The following is a 15,450-nucleotide window of genomic DNA, read 5'->3' as shown; positions in this document are numbered from 1 at the left end:
CCATGCTACCATGTGGAAACATAAATGCATATATTGTAGGGAGGAATTTTCAATCTCACCCTCTAAATTAGTTGAAACTTGATTGATAAAAATAAAGCTTTAACTATACAAAAATAAATTCTATTAAATTTGATTATTGTAGAAAACAACATATGGCAAATTTAAAAATATGCAAAAAAAACTCAAGTTCTAAAAAGAAAAAAATTATCTAATTTTTTTAAGAATTGCATGAATTTAAAAAATCATTTCTCTAAATCTATATTCACTTAACTATAAACCCATTCCAAACAAAACCTTAACTTTACTTATCTAAAAATTAATAATAGTTTTATATTCAAAATTGCCATGCAAAAAGTTATATTAATTTTTTAAATTAATTAAAATTTTATTGATAAAAATAAAATTTCAATTATACAAAAAAATCCTATTTAATGCTGATATATTTATTTAATACTACATAATATATATATACACAAATTTAAAAAACTTCAAATTTTAAAAAGCAAAAAAAATCTATTAATCTTAACAATGACATGAATAAGAAATCATTTTTCTAAATTTACGTCCCACACAAAATATTCCAAACACAATCTTAATTAGCAAAAAGACTTACAATAATTTTATATTCAAAATTACCATGCAATATATATATATATATATATATATATATATATATATATATATATATATAATCTTTAAATTTTTTTATGAATTTCAAAATCTTCAAAATTTTAATTTTTATATCATAAAAAAAATACTTGAGCATACAACCATCAAGTTTAAGCCCTGAAATTTTGAAGGGTGGCCAAAGAACTTAAGTCTTTAGAAATAAAACTCACTCAAACATTTTGTATAGAGGGAAGATTACATATTCTTCAAAGGCTATATGGTTGATTTGAAATTATAGTCTTGTTTGTCATGCTATCACGTGGAAATATAAATATATAAATTGATGGGAATAACTTTTACTCACCCTCTAAATTAGTTGAAATTTTAATTTCAATTGTACTAAAATAAATTCTTTTAAATGCCCATCATTTTCTTAGAAAATTACATATCATATAGGTAGGTATATTCACAACTTAAAAAATATAAACCCTCTCCAAAATATCTCAAATTCCAAAAACCAAAAAGTAATTTAAATAGAACAAAAATTCATTTCTCTAAATATGTCCACATAACTATAAACCTATCCCAAATACAATCTTAACTTTACTCATCTAAAAAAAATAATAATTTTATATTCAAAATTGACATACAAACTTTGTATAGATAATCTTCTAATTTTTTTATTAATCTAAAAAACCTTCAAAATTTTAAATTAATTGAAATTTTATTGATAAATTTTAAATTAATTGAAATTTTATTGATAAAAAAAATTCTGTTTAATATTGATATATTTTTTAGAATATTACATACTATATATGTATACAAATTTAAAAATAAAAAACATTGTCTTAAAAACTTCAAAATTTATAAAAAAATAAAAAAATAAAAAATTTATATAATAAAAGTAAGAAATCTTTTCTTTAAATCTATGTTTACATAACTATAAACTTACACAAAATATTCCAAAACACAACTTTAATTTCATTTCTTAAAAAAAATTTATAATAATTCTATATTCAAAATTACCATGCAAACTTTATATATAATTTTTTTATCAATCTTAAAATATTCTAAAACACAACCTTAACTTTACTTATCTAAAAGAAAACTATAATAATTTTATGCTAAAAATTATCATGCAAACTTTCTTTCGTGGAAGATTTTTCACCAAGCCAACTTTTTTGGGAAGATTTTACACCATGCAAACTTTATATATAATCTTTAAATTTGAATATTTTGGGGAAGACTTTACACCATGCATTTGAGAAAATTTTACACCAGACAATCTTTATATTTATAATATTTTAGTTTTTTTTAAATTTCAAAATCTTCTATATTTTAATTTTAATTTAAAAAAAAATACTGTCATCAAATTTAATCGTTGAAATTTCCAAGGGTGCTCAAAGAGCTTTGTCTCCTTGTTTGGATCATGATAACTCTCCATTTCAATCTCACGCCTGATAAAAAAAATGTTATTGGACGGCGGTGACAGAAAAGCAACATTGGGGGGACCGTACAGTAGGAAACAGCAAGGAAGAAACCAGAAAACCGGCCATACACCTGGATAGGAGGATCCAATTTGTCTGAGACCAATCGGTAAAGGCTTTTACCTTCATTCTCAACGACCTGTGCCGCAAACCACATAAAAACTAATAAATGAAAGCTCTCATTTTCACAAGACAATTTCTTGTGCCTCTCCTCCACCTGTCTTCCAAACCTCTATCGCACAAAACACGGTATAGCGTGCCTAAACATAGCTTCTTTCCGCAGAAATTACGCCCAATTCCTCTAATTCCCCGCCTGAAGCGGCGCCGTCAGAATTGACGTCATCACCCGATCTATTTTTTGGAAGCCACGCCCTATTTAACCTCGACAATGGTAATTTTGGTTTTGTAATTTATTTCAGCTGAATACGCGTTATTTGCAGGCCAAAGACGGCGGTGTTTGACCAGGGAAGAGCAGGCGGAGGAACGCAAGGCATGCGTTTAATTGTTCAGAACGTATTTAGTTATTCATGCCCGGACGATAACTAGCATTCAATTATTCACAGCACGGCACACCCGATTCTGTCCACAAAGCGTGTACAATTCCAATTCTTCAGCTCCTGTTGTGCAATCTTAATTGGTCTTTTATTGTTTTAAAATTTGAAGAGTAGGGTACAAATTTAGATGACCTTTATCTAAAATTAGCTGATGCCCAGTTGGAATTAGATGACTTTCCTGTTTCAAAAATTTTAAAATTTCATTCAACATTGGTAGAGTCAGTACAAGACAACAGCCACCGTCAGAATTTTGGGATATCTGGTGGTTCCGTCTGATTATTTGGATTGTGCTTGTTATATATGATAGTACCTGCCTCCGGTTTTGTGGAAGTGATAGGTAATTTGTTGCAGAATTGGACTGTCTTTTGCCACAGGATGGTTGCCATGGATTCCATGACCCATTTCTGGTCCATACTGGGGATTATAGCGCTTCTCAACAATTTGGTCATCACCCCACTTTTCGCTGCTGTGAAACAGTTGTGGGAGTTAGTTCAGGGAAGGTGGAAGTGTTATACGTTTTTGAGGATTCCTGAGTATTATGGCTCTGATAGGGTTCAGGAGAATGGGTTGTATAATAAGGTTAAGATATATGTGGGTACCTTAGGAGGTACGGTGGATACCCAGTATGCTAATTTGTATACTGGTAAGAATTCTAATGATATATCTGTGGCTTTGGATCCAGGGGAGAGTGTTGAGGACAGCTTCCTGGGGGCCAAAGTGTGGTGGACTCAGGAAGTAATTGTGAAGAATGAGGGGGTTGATTCAGTCAAGAGTTTTATATTGAAAATTCACAGGAGGGACAAGATGGGGGTCCTTAAGCCTTACCTTGAGCATGTTCAGGCAGTTGCAGACGACATTGAACAGAGGAAGAAGGAGCTGAAGTTGTATACTAATGGTGAGAAATTCAATAGAGATAAGTGGACCAGTGTGCCTTTTAGGCACCCGGCAACCTTTGAAACCATTGCTTTTGACATTGAACTTAAGAACAAGATTAAGATGGACCTTGATGCCTTTGTTAGGGGAAAGCAATATTATCACAGGTTAGGGAAGGCCTGGAAAAGAGGGTATTTGCTTTATGGGCCTCCCGGGACAGGAAAATCCAGTATGATTGCAGCCATGGCTAATTTCTTGCGTTATGATATCTATGATTTTGAACTCACCAAGGTGAATGATAATTCAGAGTTGAGAATGCTTTTGATGCAGACGAGAAATAAGTCTATCCTTGTAATTGAGGATATTGATTGTTCCGTGGATTTGTTGAAGAGGGATGGAGGTGATGATGATGACAGGCAGAAGAAGAAGGACAAGGAGGATGACAGTGATCAGGAAAACAAGGTGACTTTGTCTGGGATGCTGAATTTTATGGATGGACTCTGGTCATGCTGCGGTGAGGAAAGAATTATTGTTTTTACTACAAATAATAAAGATAGGTTGGATCCGGCCCTTCTGAGGCCTGGGAGAATGGACATGCATATTTATTTTCCATATTGTTCATTTTCTTCATTCAAAATATTGGCCAATAACTACCTGGGTGTGAAAGATCATAAGCTGTTTCCCAATGTTGAGGAGGCATTTCAGGCTGGGGTTTCTATCACACCGGCCGAGGTTGGAGAAATTCTCTTGGTGAATAAAAATTCTCCTAGCCGGGCACTGAAGGTCCTGATCAGTGCTTTGCAATCCGCTAGTCCGGAGCGGCCAGTAGAAAATGGGTATCACCGGGAAAGTGATAGAAGATCTCTGCATGAAATAATTCCCAGGAAGGGAGGCAAGGGCACGCCATCTGATGAATTAGTGTTAAAGGGCAGGTTTGAACAATCACAGGAAGACAGGGGATTATCTTTTAGTCCAAACCACTCTTTCGTCGACTTGAAGAAATTGCATCATTTGTTCAAGAGGAGTAAAAGTCGAAACATGAGTGGTGATATGAGTCCAGTCATTAAAGAGCAGTGAGGTTCCATCTTAGGGTACATTACGATTGAATTTGAACATTTCTTCAATAGAATATATTGTGACCAAAGTGGCTTACATGTAAAGTTAAACTTCAAGATTAAGGTTCTATTGGAAAAAAAAATATGGTGTTACAGAAGACAGGATTGAAGGGATGCTGGATGGCACATTCTTTAAAGGATTTTGGCTGGATTGAATTCCAAGTTCACAGTGTTGTTTCTCAAGGATTTCCCAATAAATTGGGTTATGTCTGAAGACTCCAGGCATCTCTGCCATTCCTAATATTCTTTGTCATTGCTTCCTTGGGCATTTGCTTATATAATAAAAATAAAGATTTGAGGTATTCTCTGATTTTACTTTGATTCCATGGTGTGTTATTTGCTATGATGTCTCAACAAAATACTAGTTAGATTACTTATTGTAATTTTTGCCGTCCAAGGGAAGTAAAAAAAATTATGATAGCAACTTTGGAAACTTTAGAGATCTAGAGTTTACTTGTCTTTTTGGATTTTCCAGTGCAGATGATAAGTCAAGGGTTTAATATTGGGATTGTTCTGCTTAACCACGATATTATAAACTGGCATGAAATATGGTCTATTTTTTATTGTATTCTTACAAATTCATATATTTCCATACACTTTTGGAAAGATCCCATTAAAGTTTGACCAAGGTAATAAGCTGGACATGTGAAACTTTTTTTTTAAATAAAAGTTGGAATTTATAAAGTCCGGTGCGGCAAGGTCTAGTGATTTGGGGAATCCAAGGCTCTCCTGCCACTTCAAGTTAAAGAGACCACCTCCTTTTAGGAGCGTGGAGGCTTATTTACTCTAAGAATTGTGCTCTGGTTGATCCTTGCAAAGGATTGCGTGTTAGTTGATTGATAAATATATATGGCTGAATGCTTCCCATCTTTTTGCATACGGTGGCTTCTATGAAAAATATTTTCAAGCTTATATGACACAGGAAAACAAGCTAGATGACTAAGACATTGAAAATTTCCTAGTGGCATTGCTAACACAATTGGCTTTCCATTTTTCCCCATGAAAAATTTGGGAGTTAGTATATCAAAATATTTACAATCAGTGGCCTTTCAGAACATCCCGTGGCTAGATATTCTTGAGCAAATTGAATTAAATTGGTTACATTCTCATTGAATGTCTAGACTGGAAAAGGAGTTCTGATAGTTCGTGGCATTTTCTGAAAATGACACAATTCTTGAAGTGTATTGGTGAGTATGTTGATCAAAAGCATGTATTAGTGTAGAGATATCTATTTGGGTTCATCATATAGGTACCTATGAATGATATCCAAGAGCAGGTGATTTCTAATGACTGCTAAGAATGCCTCACATGGTCTGTTGGCTAATTTGGGGTGCATTTCCATGGAGGGGGGCGTCGAAAAATATCTCCGAGGGTGTTGCTGGGAATTTCCAGGAGATTTTATAAGCATGGGTTTTAGGAAGCTGGTGGTTTCATGATTATTTTTAGCAATAAGGAATGCTAAATCTACATTTATCGCTAAACCTAAAAGAATATTTGCAGAAATCTAATAATTTATAGATGAATGGCATGTGGCAGCAAAATTTAAGGAAGTGGGTGGAGGAAACTTTCAGCCCCACCCTAAAGACACCTCTTTAAATCTAAAATCTACAAATTAGGGGTTCTTATTTTCTTGCACAAGATTCTAAATTATCTTGTAGCATATTATTTTTCTTCTCATAAGACCTCCTACTCCACAAAAATAGTTCCTGTAGTAGCTCTATGGGATCACACCCTTAATCACATTTCTCCTGTTAATATCCTCAAGGTATTATCAAACAATTGTTATTATAATGTTTTGTATAATTTTGTTGAAGCCTCGGCTTTTTACAAATATATTAGGGTGCAATGTTACAAATCATAGCTTGTAGGATTAACCAAATGGCGCATGATTTCAGTGTGCATTTCATTATAAATATTCTCTTAGGCCTTATTGTAATGATCTTGAGTTTTTAATGGGATGACTCCTAAAAGAAGAATCGCATAATGGAGGGCTTTTCTGTGTTGATTCATTCATTTATATGTGCTTAGTGTTTCCAGGTCCCTTGACCTCATACCTGCTGAAAAATACAAATCCAAAACACAAGGAGAAGGCTTTATTTGATTGGAAAACCCACAGATCACCCTCGGGACTTATTTACTCAAGAAGTACCAAAAATAAAACAACAGGCCAGGACTGCGGATAGATAGTTCAGGTTATCATGGGCCAAATGACTAACTTTCAGGAGCAGATATATTGAAATACAATATCCTCTTTAATGAAAACTCACTTTTCTTTCCAGAATAAACTGTCACAAGAACGTATGTGGAGCAGTTCATGTCAAAAGCAATTCCTTTTTTGGACCTTGCTATTATCATGTAATTAAATAAGGAAACTTAGACTCATCTATGTCAGTGCAGGATCTCTTGGAACAAAACCCTCCTACACCAATGAAAGCTGCTTCAGAATGAAAGGATGCAGATATAATCCTGCGCAGTAGACAATTGGAACTACATATAATGTTTTCTCTCTCTCCCTCTCTCTCTCTCACATGCCAAATTGATGTATCGTTTAGTGGTGACAAAATACCTTCCTTTACCTTTACCTACATATATAAATGCCTGCACACGTATATACACTAAGAGGACGAGGCTAAATTTCTTATATAATTTTCATTAAAATTGCAGTGTCATGAGCTGGGAATAGTTCAATATCACCAAGTCTCATGATTGAAAGTAAGGGCTTTTAAAGAGTCAAACCTAACCTAAATTATTTTTATTTGTCATCTTATCTTTCTCAGAAGGTTGCACTTTAATAGTTTTTATCAATTGTCCTTCATCATCAGAAGGCTGATCTACACATGGTAAAAAGTGTTTTGTTGGGGGATCAGGGAATTCCACATTCATGTGTTCAACTTTAATGATAACCAATTCCTGGAGAGATTTCATCCGTAACTGCATTCTCAGAATTTTGTAAGATTGCATGTATTTCGAAGTAGTGTGAGACTCGAGAGAGACACACACAAAATTTGTTGGGTATTTTTGAAGGACATTGTGGAACAAGATAAAGACAAAGTGGAAGTTTAGTTCATCATATCACCCATCGACAAATGGACAAACAGTACTGGTGAATAGAAGTATAGGTAACATTGAGATGTTCAGCAAGAGAGAGAATAGGAACTTGGGATATATTTTTAGCACAAGCTGATTATAATAATTTTGTGATCCGAAGTACAAGAATAACACCATTTGAGATAGTATAAAATGGTAATTAATGGAATGTATCAAAGTTGAGGGGTATCAAAAACAAAGGGAAGTGCAAAAGGTGAAGAATTCGTAGTTCACATGAAGGTAGTGCATGATAAGGTAAGGGAACAATTAGAGAAGACGAATCCCAAGTCTAAGGAGAAGGTTGATGACAAAAGGAGGCGTAAGTAGTATGAAGTGATGGTATATATGAGGAAAAAAAGATTTTCACAGGGAACATATAATAAGTTGAAGGTGAAGAAGTTTGGTCCTTGCAAGATTACCAAGAAGTTCAATTTAGGAAATGCATATGAAGTTGAATTGCCAGAAGGTTTGGGTATATCACAAATGTTTAACATTGTAGATTTTGTATGAGTATCATGAAGGAGAGTTGAAGGAAGACAAAGTAGAGGTAGATTGGAGAAAATAGATATTGGAACAATAAAAGGAATTAATTGAGGAGATACTTGACAATATGACTGGAAAGAGTACTAGAAATGAGTAGTATGAGGAATATTTGGTGAAATGAAGGGAAGGCCATTTGAAGACTCAACACGTATACATAAATTTGAGGCAAATCACCACTTGTCCCAAAGTGAGGGAATCACTTTTTAGTTACTTAGGGTGTTTGATGCAGGAGCATCCATGGCATAAGAGCAAATCTTGGATCAACCAAATTTTTTTTCTTGCATATTTGTTTCATTTTGCAAGTTTATATTAATGTTCTAGTCATCAAAATCTTATCGTAGAAGACTGTTTAAATTGCAGAGGGATATTCTTGTTCTAATCATCATTTCAACACGTTAGAATTCTAAGTAGAGATCTTACTATTGGACATTGCATATGATCCTAGAGTTTCCAATTTGATATCAATGCTCATGATGGTTTGATTCTATAGTAATACAATGTGATTTATTAATTAGCTGTTGGTCAATAATATGAGTTGTCAAATTCGTTATTAAAGAAAAGCTGGCTTAGCCATGTAGAAAACACACAATTTTCATGCTAACATTTGAAGGTACATCCAAGCTAATTGGTCATATGGAGCTTCATTATTAGAACTGCATTGATTATATTGCTTACATTTTAACACATTCATCTTAGATGGGTCCATTACATATTGCATTGTGCATTGAGCATTATACCAGTTTACTGGTTGGTGCATAACATTCTAATCGCTTTACTCACTATATAAACATCATTCAGTTGACATTGAGGAACTAGTTAGTAGGTAGTTGGTGGTTGACAACTTACTCCTTGCTCAAACAATTAACGCTAAGAAACTGATTGTTGAGCTCAATTTGGATATTAGCTCATATATTTGGTAGCACATTGTGAAGAGAATCATGTCAGCTCAGAAATAGCGTCATGCCCCCACCATGACATTACAATCACCATCAAACAAAATCTGGAAATTGTCTTATGATTAGTAAGACTTCACAATTTCCTCTTTCTCAAGCACTAATCATGATGCAGCACCAGTCCGTGACTCCCACAACAGGCTGCATGGAATAAAGATTTCTACATATGTTTATCAAATTAAAATTGCCTATACAGATTGTCCCTCTTCCTTTAAGGACAGCGATCACATACTTAGTGAAAACGGTTGTTAATGCATAATTAATATTATTGAAAGGTGGGTTGGTTGGCATAAGACAAAGGGATGGTTCATCAAGGTTAAGGCGACTCAAGAGATATGTGATTTAGTTATGAAGGGCAGCAGTTAGACAAGGAAGGGTCGTCCCTCCCACAAGCAGTTGCAACCGAAGGAAGACGCATGACTCCTCATCACCAAGAATAAGATACAAATAGCCATTCCAGCATCCAAGAAGAGTATTGAAGAGTTTAGATTTGATATTGATAATAAATTAAGGCATACAGCAGATTGATCATATACTATGATTTTGGTATGAGTTTCTTGTGATATACATAGCATAATGAATATTGCTTATGACTGCTCACTGTTGATTAATATGCATACAGTTTAGAAATATGATATTTGTTTATGATTGCATATATATATGCCATAATGTAGGACTCTTTGTATGTTTTGCTTAAATGTTATAATCAGACATGATAAGGGTTTTAAGGGCTTACAAGGAGGGGAAATGGCGTTGGGATCCTCTTCCAAGTATACCACCTCATGGTGGTGACTGGGGGTCCCATGAGGCTAAGGAGGTACAAGGAGTGCTGCCCTTGGGCTTAGAAGGGAAGGATCTCTGGGACACCCTATTGTAAATGCACTTCAATCCTCTATCGCCATGCTAAGGAATCCAATCATAGGAAGTGGAAAAGGATGTCATAATGAAGGGGAATGGTTATAGGACACCTCACTAGGTACACCACCTCATATGGATGGCAAGGGCCGCATGAGGCCAAGAGGGATGGTATAAGCACTCTTGGTCCTAGGGTAGAGGATCTCTGGGGCACCCTATCAAGTCACTTTATTCTAGCTTCCCTATGGTTGAATTTCCCCAAATAGATTAGAGATATCTTATGATATAAATTATAGTTTCCAACATAGTAGGAAAGATCTATGCTTTTAATGTTCCTAATTAAGAATGTCTATTTCATGAATTATGTCACAAATGGTTTCTAACTTGTTTGCAGGGTCTCAATTAGGTAAATGATATCATTAACCCTATTTCATTTCTTGTTTTACTTGGAAATTGTGATTTAGGGCAGAAACTAGGGCATTCACAAAAAGGGGACATTACAGATAGTAATTTGCATATCGATTGTGCCTATTATTCATTGAAGGTTGAGGCCTCATCTTGTAAGCCCGTGTGGGAAGATTTTCAATATAATTTTGACAATGAATTCAATAATATCATTATTCCATTATTTGTTGTGTCACTGAGTTTCCACTGAGAGTGTTTGTGATAGGCTTCATGGTTTGACAATCCTTAATTGAATCCTTTGGCCACGACTGCATCATGGAATGAGGTTTATCACATTTGAATTTTTTTTTTAATTGATTCTATCTCTATCGTACTTCATGATTTTAGAATTTGAATGGTGAAACTTTGTGTCATCTACATGTTGCCTAATCTGTGAAAATTATGCTTTTATAAAGTTTTTTGTGCTCTCTTGTGCAAATCATGCACACATTTCCAATGTCATTAGGTATGAGGGCATTAGATGTGTAATATTTTATCTTGCTGAAGTTATCTAGGTGTTACATTGCACATTTAGTACTTTCTTGTAAAAGTTACACAAAAGTACACCAATGATACAAAGACTTACTGCTCTCATATGCAAATTGAAATCACTCTGTTCATGATATTGTTACAAACTAATAGTCAGTTTGCCTCTATCCATTGGGCAAGTCATACACCTAAGGATTTACACGACACATTTGAGCATTCACATTTTTTGGCAACTCTATTAGGAATAAATGTTCTTTCATCCTTATTTTGTCCAAACTTTATTATGGCACTAGTTGCCTCTACTCCAAGGAGTAACCATTTTGGATGATTGGCCCTAGTTCGACACTATGAGCTACCTTCAAATTCTGAAGAGTAGTTTTCAAAGTTTGTACGAGATGGCTCATGAATTGCTGATGGACATTATAAACGTTCACTATTATATGCAGGATATTTGTGTTTGCTCAGAAGGATGTAGTTATCACATTTTTTGTTGAAACCCTAGCAGATTGGAACAACCTGAAAAATAAAATTTTGGCAAGATTTAAGCCTGCTGAAAATGAATATGAATTACTACTCCAAATTTTACAAACCCTAAAGAAAGAAGATGAACCAATGAGGGGCTTCATAGTACACTTCGACAAATCACTGAAGATGATTTTAAGCCTCACTTCTCTAAGTATCACTAACACACTTTCCTTCTTTACTATTGCATTACATCCAAAAATCAGAATCACGTAAAAATAAGCAAACTATTAGATATTGAGGTAGCACAACAACAAGTAATAGAGATTGAAGATAATATGACCCTGTCTATGAAGATAGAAAACAGCCTTGAAAGGCTCATAAGCTGTTTTCAAAAAGTGATTATTGTTGGACTCACCCACAATGAAGAAGTTTTCTAAGAAAGAACCCCATCTCGTGCATGCCAAAAGTCTAGAAAGATGGCAAAGGCTTTTCCTTCCCCTCAAATTTCCTTTAATCTCACCATGTTGGATGAGTCATCTAAGTGAAGACAATCAGAGTTAAATTCTGGACTCAGACAACATTGTTTGAGTACATTACACATTCTCCATTTATAGTGAAGAATAGTTTTGTGCAAAGATGGAAATATTGCTTCTGCTTCATCTTGAAAGAAGACTTTTGCATTGTATAGTTTGACAATGATTCAAGCCACTTTTTTTGGTTGAAGAGCTTGTTAGGACTGTTTCTCATGAACAATTTGAAAAATCCTAGCTTGAGGAAGTCCTCAATATTTTCTTCCTTTTCCTTTCATTAATATAGTGCTTCAAAGAGGAAGTTAAATACTTTTTTAATGAACCCGACTTGAACTTGCAAAGGAATCGTTATGTACCCAGGCGTACTTTACTAAGATACCGGATTCTCCTGGGCAGGCTTGGATTCTGGTCCTGGTTTGAGCCTGGTCCTCTGTGGATTCCACCTGGCTACCACCCAGGCGGCTGGGTCCTCTGTGGGTCCTGATCTTGGGTGGAACCCAGGGGGAATCCACGGAGGACCTGGGCAGACCAGGGCCCATGGGTTCCCAAAAATGGAGCAATCACTGCAAAATCATTAATTCTGTTGAAAAGAATTTGAACATTGTTTTCAGTAATGCAGTATGTAAGGCAGCTTATGCCTCTTCACACACATGTAGCAAGGTTGAAGTATAATGATCATGAGTTATATCATAATATAACATTTATCTACAACTCTTAAGAATGTGATTCAAAGATGCCTACATACTGCATTACTGCAAACAATGTTCAAATTCTTTTCACCAAAATAAATTAACCAATGACTATAATAGACATATGGCTAGATTATATTATAATGACTATGGAGTTATTTACCCATCTTTCCAAATCTTAAGAATGTTTTAAAAGATTGTCTGCATATGTCACTACAGGCCACCGCTGCTCTATGTAACCTTAAAATTAAGGAGAAATACATGAAAATACTTCTTTATCAAATTTAGCAGGTTTAAGGCTTTAGTACATTAGATCCAAAATCAGTTATATATATATACGGATGTACCTGTACCCGTACCCAAGGATTTTTTTTTTTTTGCTGATTCTGCAATTCTGTACCCAAGGAATTTTGTTTTGTTTTGCCGATTCTGCAATTCCGTACCCGATTCTATACTCATACCCGTGCCCGAATCGGTAACTTAGGTATTTTATTATGAGGTGAGAGAGATGTTGAAATGCAAAACACATAACTTTAGATAGTTATATTGTGTCAATGGATAGCTTGTGTAATTAAGTGTATTGGGCAATGAGCCGGCCTATGCTGGTTGGTATTAGTGATGGTAGAGATGTTGACATGCAGAAAGCATCAATTTAGTTAGTTATATTGTATCAATGGATAGCTTGGGTAATTAATTATATTAGGTAATGAGCCAGTCTATGTTGGTATTAGTGGTTTACCCCTCCATTATGCTATTAGGAGGTGACTAATATTGGAATAGGATGTGAAGAATGTTTTATGTGGTTGGGATCTCATGTTGCAGATATAGCAGAGTGGATTTTTTTGTACGGAGCATTTTGTGGTCATGCCCTACCTTAATGGCTTATTCTTTTTTTGAGTATATTGGATATTAGGGTATCTTGAGTGATACATACATTTCTTATGTTGTGTGATCTCTTTTACGTTCTACATATTTTTATTAGTATAATATAAACAATCTATGACAACTTTCCTACAATATGCATAATCCACTCATTGTATTGTTAACAAACACAATCATCAATCAATGTATCAGACGGTATCTCTCCACAACCATCATTATTACCTTCTCAGCTTATCATTATCATTACCTTCTCAGCTTATCATTATCATCATCCTATCTATAATAAACTACTATCACATAGACTTGACACTCGAGAAAAAGTAAATTACCCATCACTCAAAAACATTAAGCTTTCATGAAAAATCACAATTAAAAGACTACCATAGCCTACTGCCTACATGTATGTTTCCTAGTCATCTAATCAATAAATTATCTCAAAACCATGCCTTAATAGATGCACCCTTCCTATAATTGGCATTATCCATCATGAGCATATATCCTTTGGTAAGAGATTTGATGGTGTTGATTGGTTTGGTCAGTTAGCCTTTCTCTTTTTTGTTTTATCTTTTTGTCTCATTCTAACTTAACTTGAAGCCACTTTGATCTTTCTATATTTTTTTGTGTTTAGAAAAGCAATGACTAGGGCATGTTCGTTTTATTTTACCGTGTTTATGGGATATTTTTGTTGTTGTAGTTGATGGTTACCTTCATAGCTTCCAAAAATCACCTACAACCAAAACACCTATCACATCTGAAGAGAAGAAGCCACGATTGGTGCTATGAAACCTTAAGAGAATTGATCTAAGAGAAAATCCGATATTGAGATTAACATGAATAGCTTGGATGAAATTGGATAGATTACAATGAATAAAATGAATGCTTATAAAAGCATAGATCTAAACCTAGGTAAGGACTAAATTAGAGCATGATAGATGTCCTCATCCTATGTAATGAGATAACATGACCTATAATTAGCTCAATCTAATAATAGAAAAGCACTTCTAAGTTTAGCTTCAGTATAATAAAGTAGCAGGGGACCTAATTAGTTAATGATTGATTAATTAATTATTTAGATGATATCCTAATTACTCCAACGCCCCTCTTAATATCAACTTAGGGAGATGAAAAAAACCTAATGATAAATTTAATGATTGATACATGAATGCATGAATGAATGTATGGATGGATCTCGACTATAAGGCCTAATGAAGTACCCATGTACAAATAACCAGAGAAAAGGAGAAAACCACATGGAAAACTACTCTCCAAAAGAGAGAAAATGAGATAATTGCACCAGTGAAAGAAAGATAGGAGGACTTTGTGTGATCCCCCAAGGATTTCTTCTATGCATAAGTACAATAGATGTTACCCCCATTGGAGAGAGAAGATGAGGATATGAATGCCCCATAAATAAGTAGATCTTGTGCTAATGATGAATACTTGAAGAAGAATCAAGATTCAATGCCCTCAAACAATATGTATCCCCTCAGAAACAAATCCACCAGTGATTGGAGAATCCATTCTTATAAACTAGAAGAATCAAGAATCTAGATCAAAATGATGTGTACCTTTGAAAATTGCTCAAATGTCCTTATGTCAAAATGAGATGATGTCAATCTAGAAACTTTTGAAGACTAATGTAAAACAAGATCCATTGGTGATGAATATGGTGAAATGACAACAATAATGTGGTTTTCATGAAAGAGGAGATGAATGTCCTTGAGATAATCCTCCAAATCTACAATCTAAGATTCCACAAACAAGGATGATATTCAGCAAGATACGAGTCGTAAGTAGCTATGTCTAGAAGAAGATGGATGTCCTAATGCACTAAATAAATGGGTGCCATGATTGTGGTGATGCCAATATGATAAA

The 15,450-nt window shown here is 34.5% G+C and overlaps 1 protein-coding gene across 2 annotated transcripts; it reads left to right on the top strand.

The window, feature by feature from the left end:
- The first annotated feature begins 2,059 nt into the window (after positions 1–2,059).
- On the top strand, positions 2,060–4,953 carry LOC131032445 (AAA-ATPase At2g46620). 2 transcript variants are annotated; one of them, XM_057963421.2, is made up of 2 exons: positions 2,060–2,205; positions 2,537–4,953. In XM_057963421.2, the coding sequence occupies exon 2, from the start codon at positions 2,951–2,953 to the stop codon at positions 4,598–4,600; it is 1,650 nt and encodes a 549-aa protein (XP_057819404.2). In that variant the 5' UTR covers positions 2,060–2,205; positions 2,537–2,950; the 3' UTR covers positions 4,601–4,953. The 2 variants fall into 2 exon arrangements, with proteins under 2 accessions (XP_057819404.2, XP_057819405.2); XM_057963422.2 differs by lacking the exon at positions 2,060–2,205 and having other exon boundaries at positions 2,213–2,690; positions 3,025–4,953.
- Positions 4,954–15,450: the final 10,497 nt, after the last annotated feature.

Source organism: Cryptomeria japonica, chromosome 11 (assembly GCF_030272615.1).
Source record: "Cryptomeria japonica chromosome 11, Sugi_1.0, whole genome shotgun sequence".
Lineage (NCBI taxonomy): Eukaryota > Viridiplantae > Streptophyta > Pinopsida > Cupressales > Cupressaceae > Cryptomeria > Cryptomeria japonica.
The sequence above is the reverse complement of the archived record's forward strand: the minus strand, read 5'-3'. Positions and strand labels throughout refer to the sequence as shown.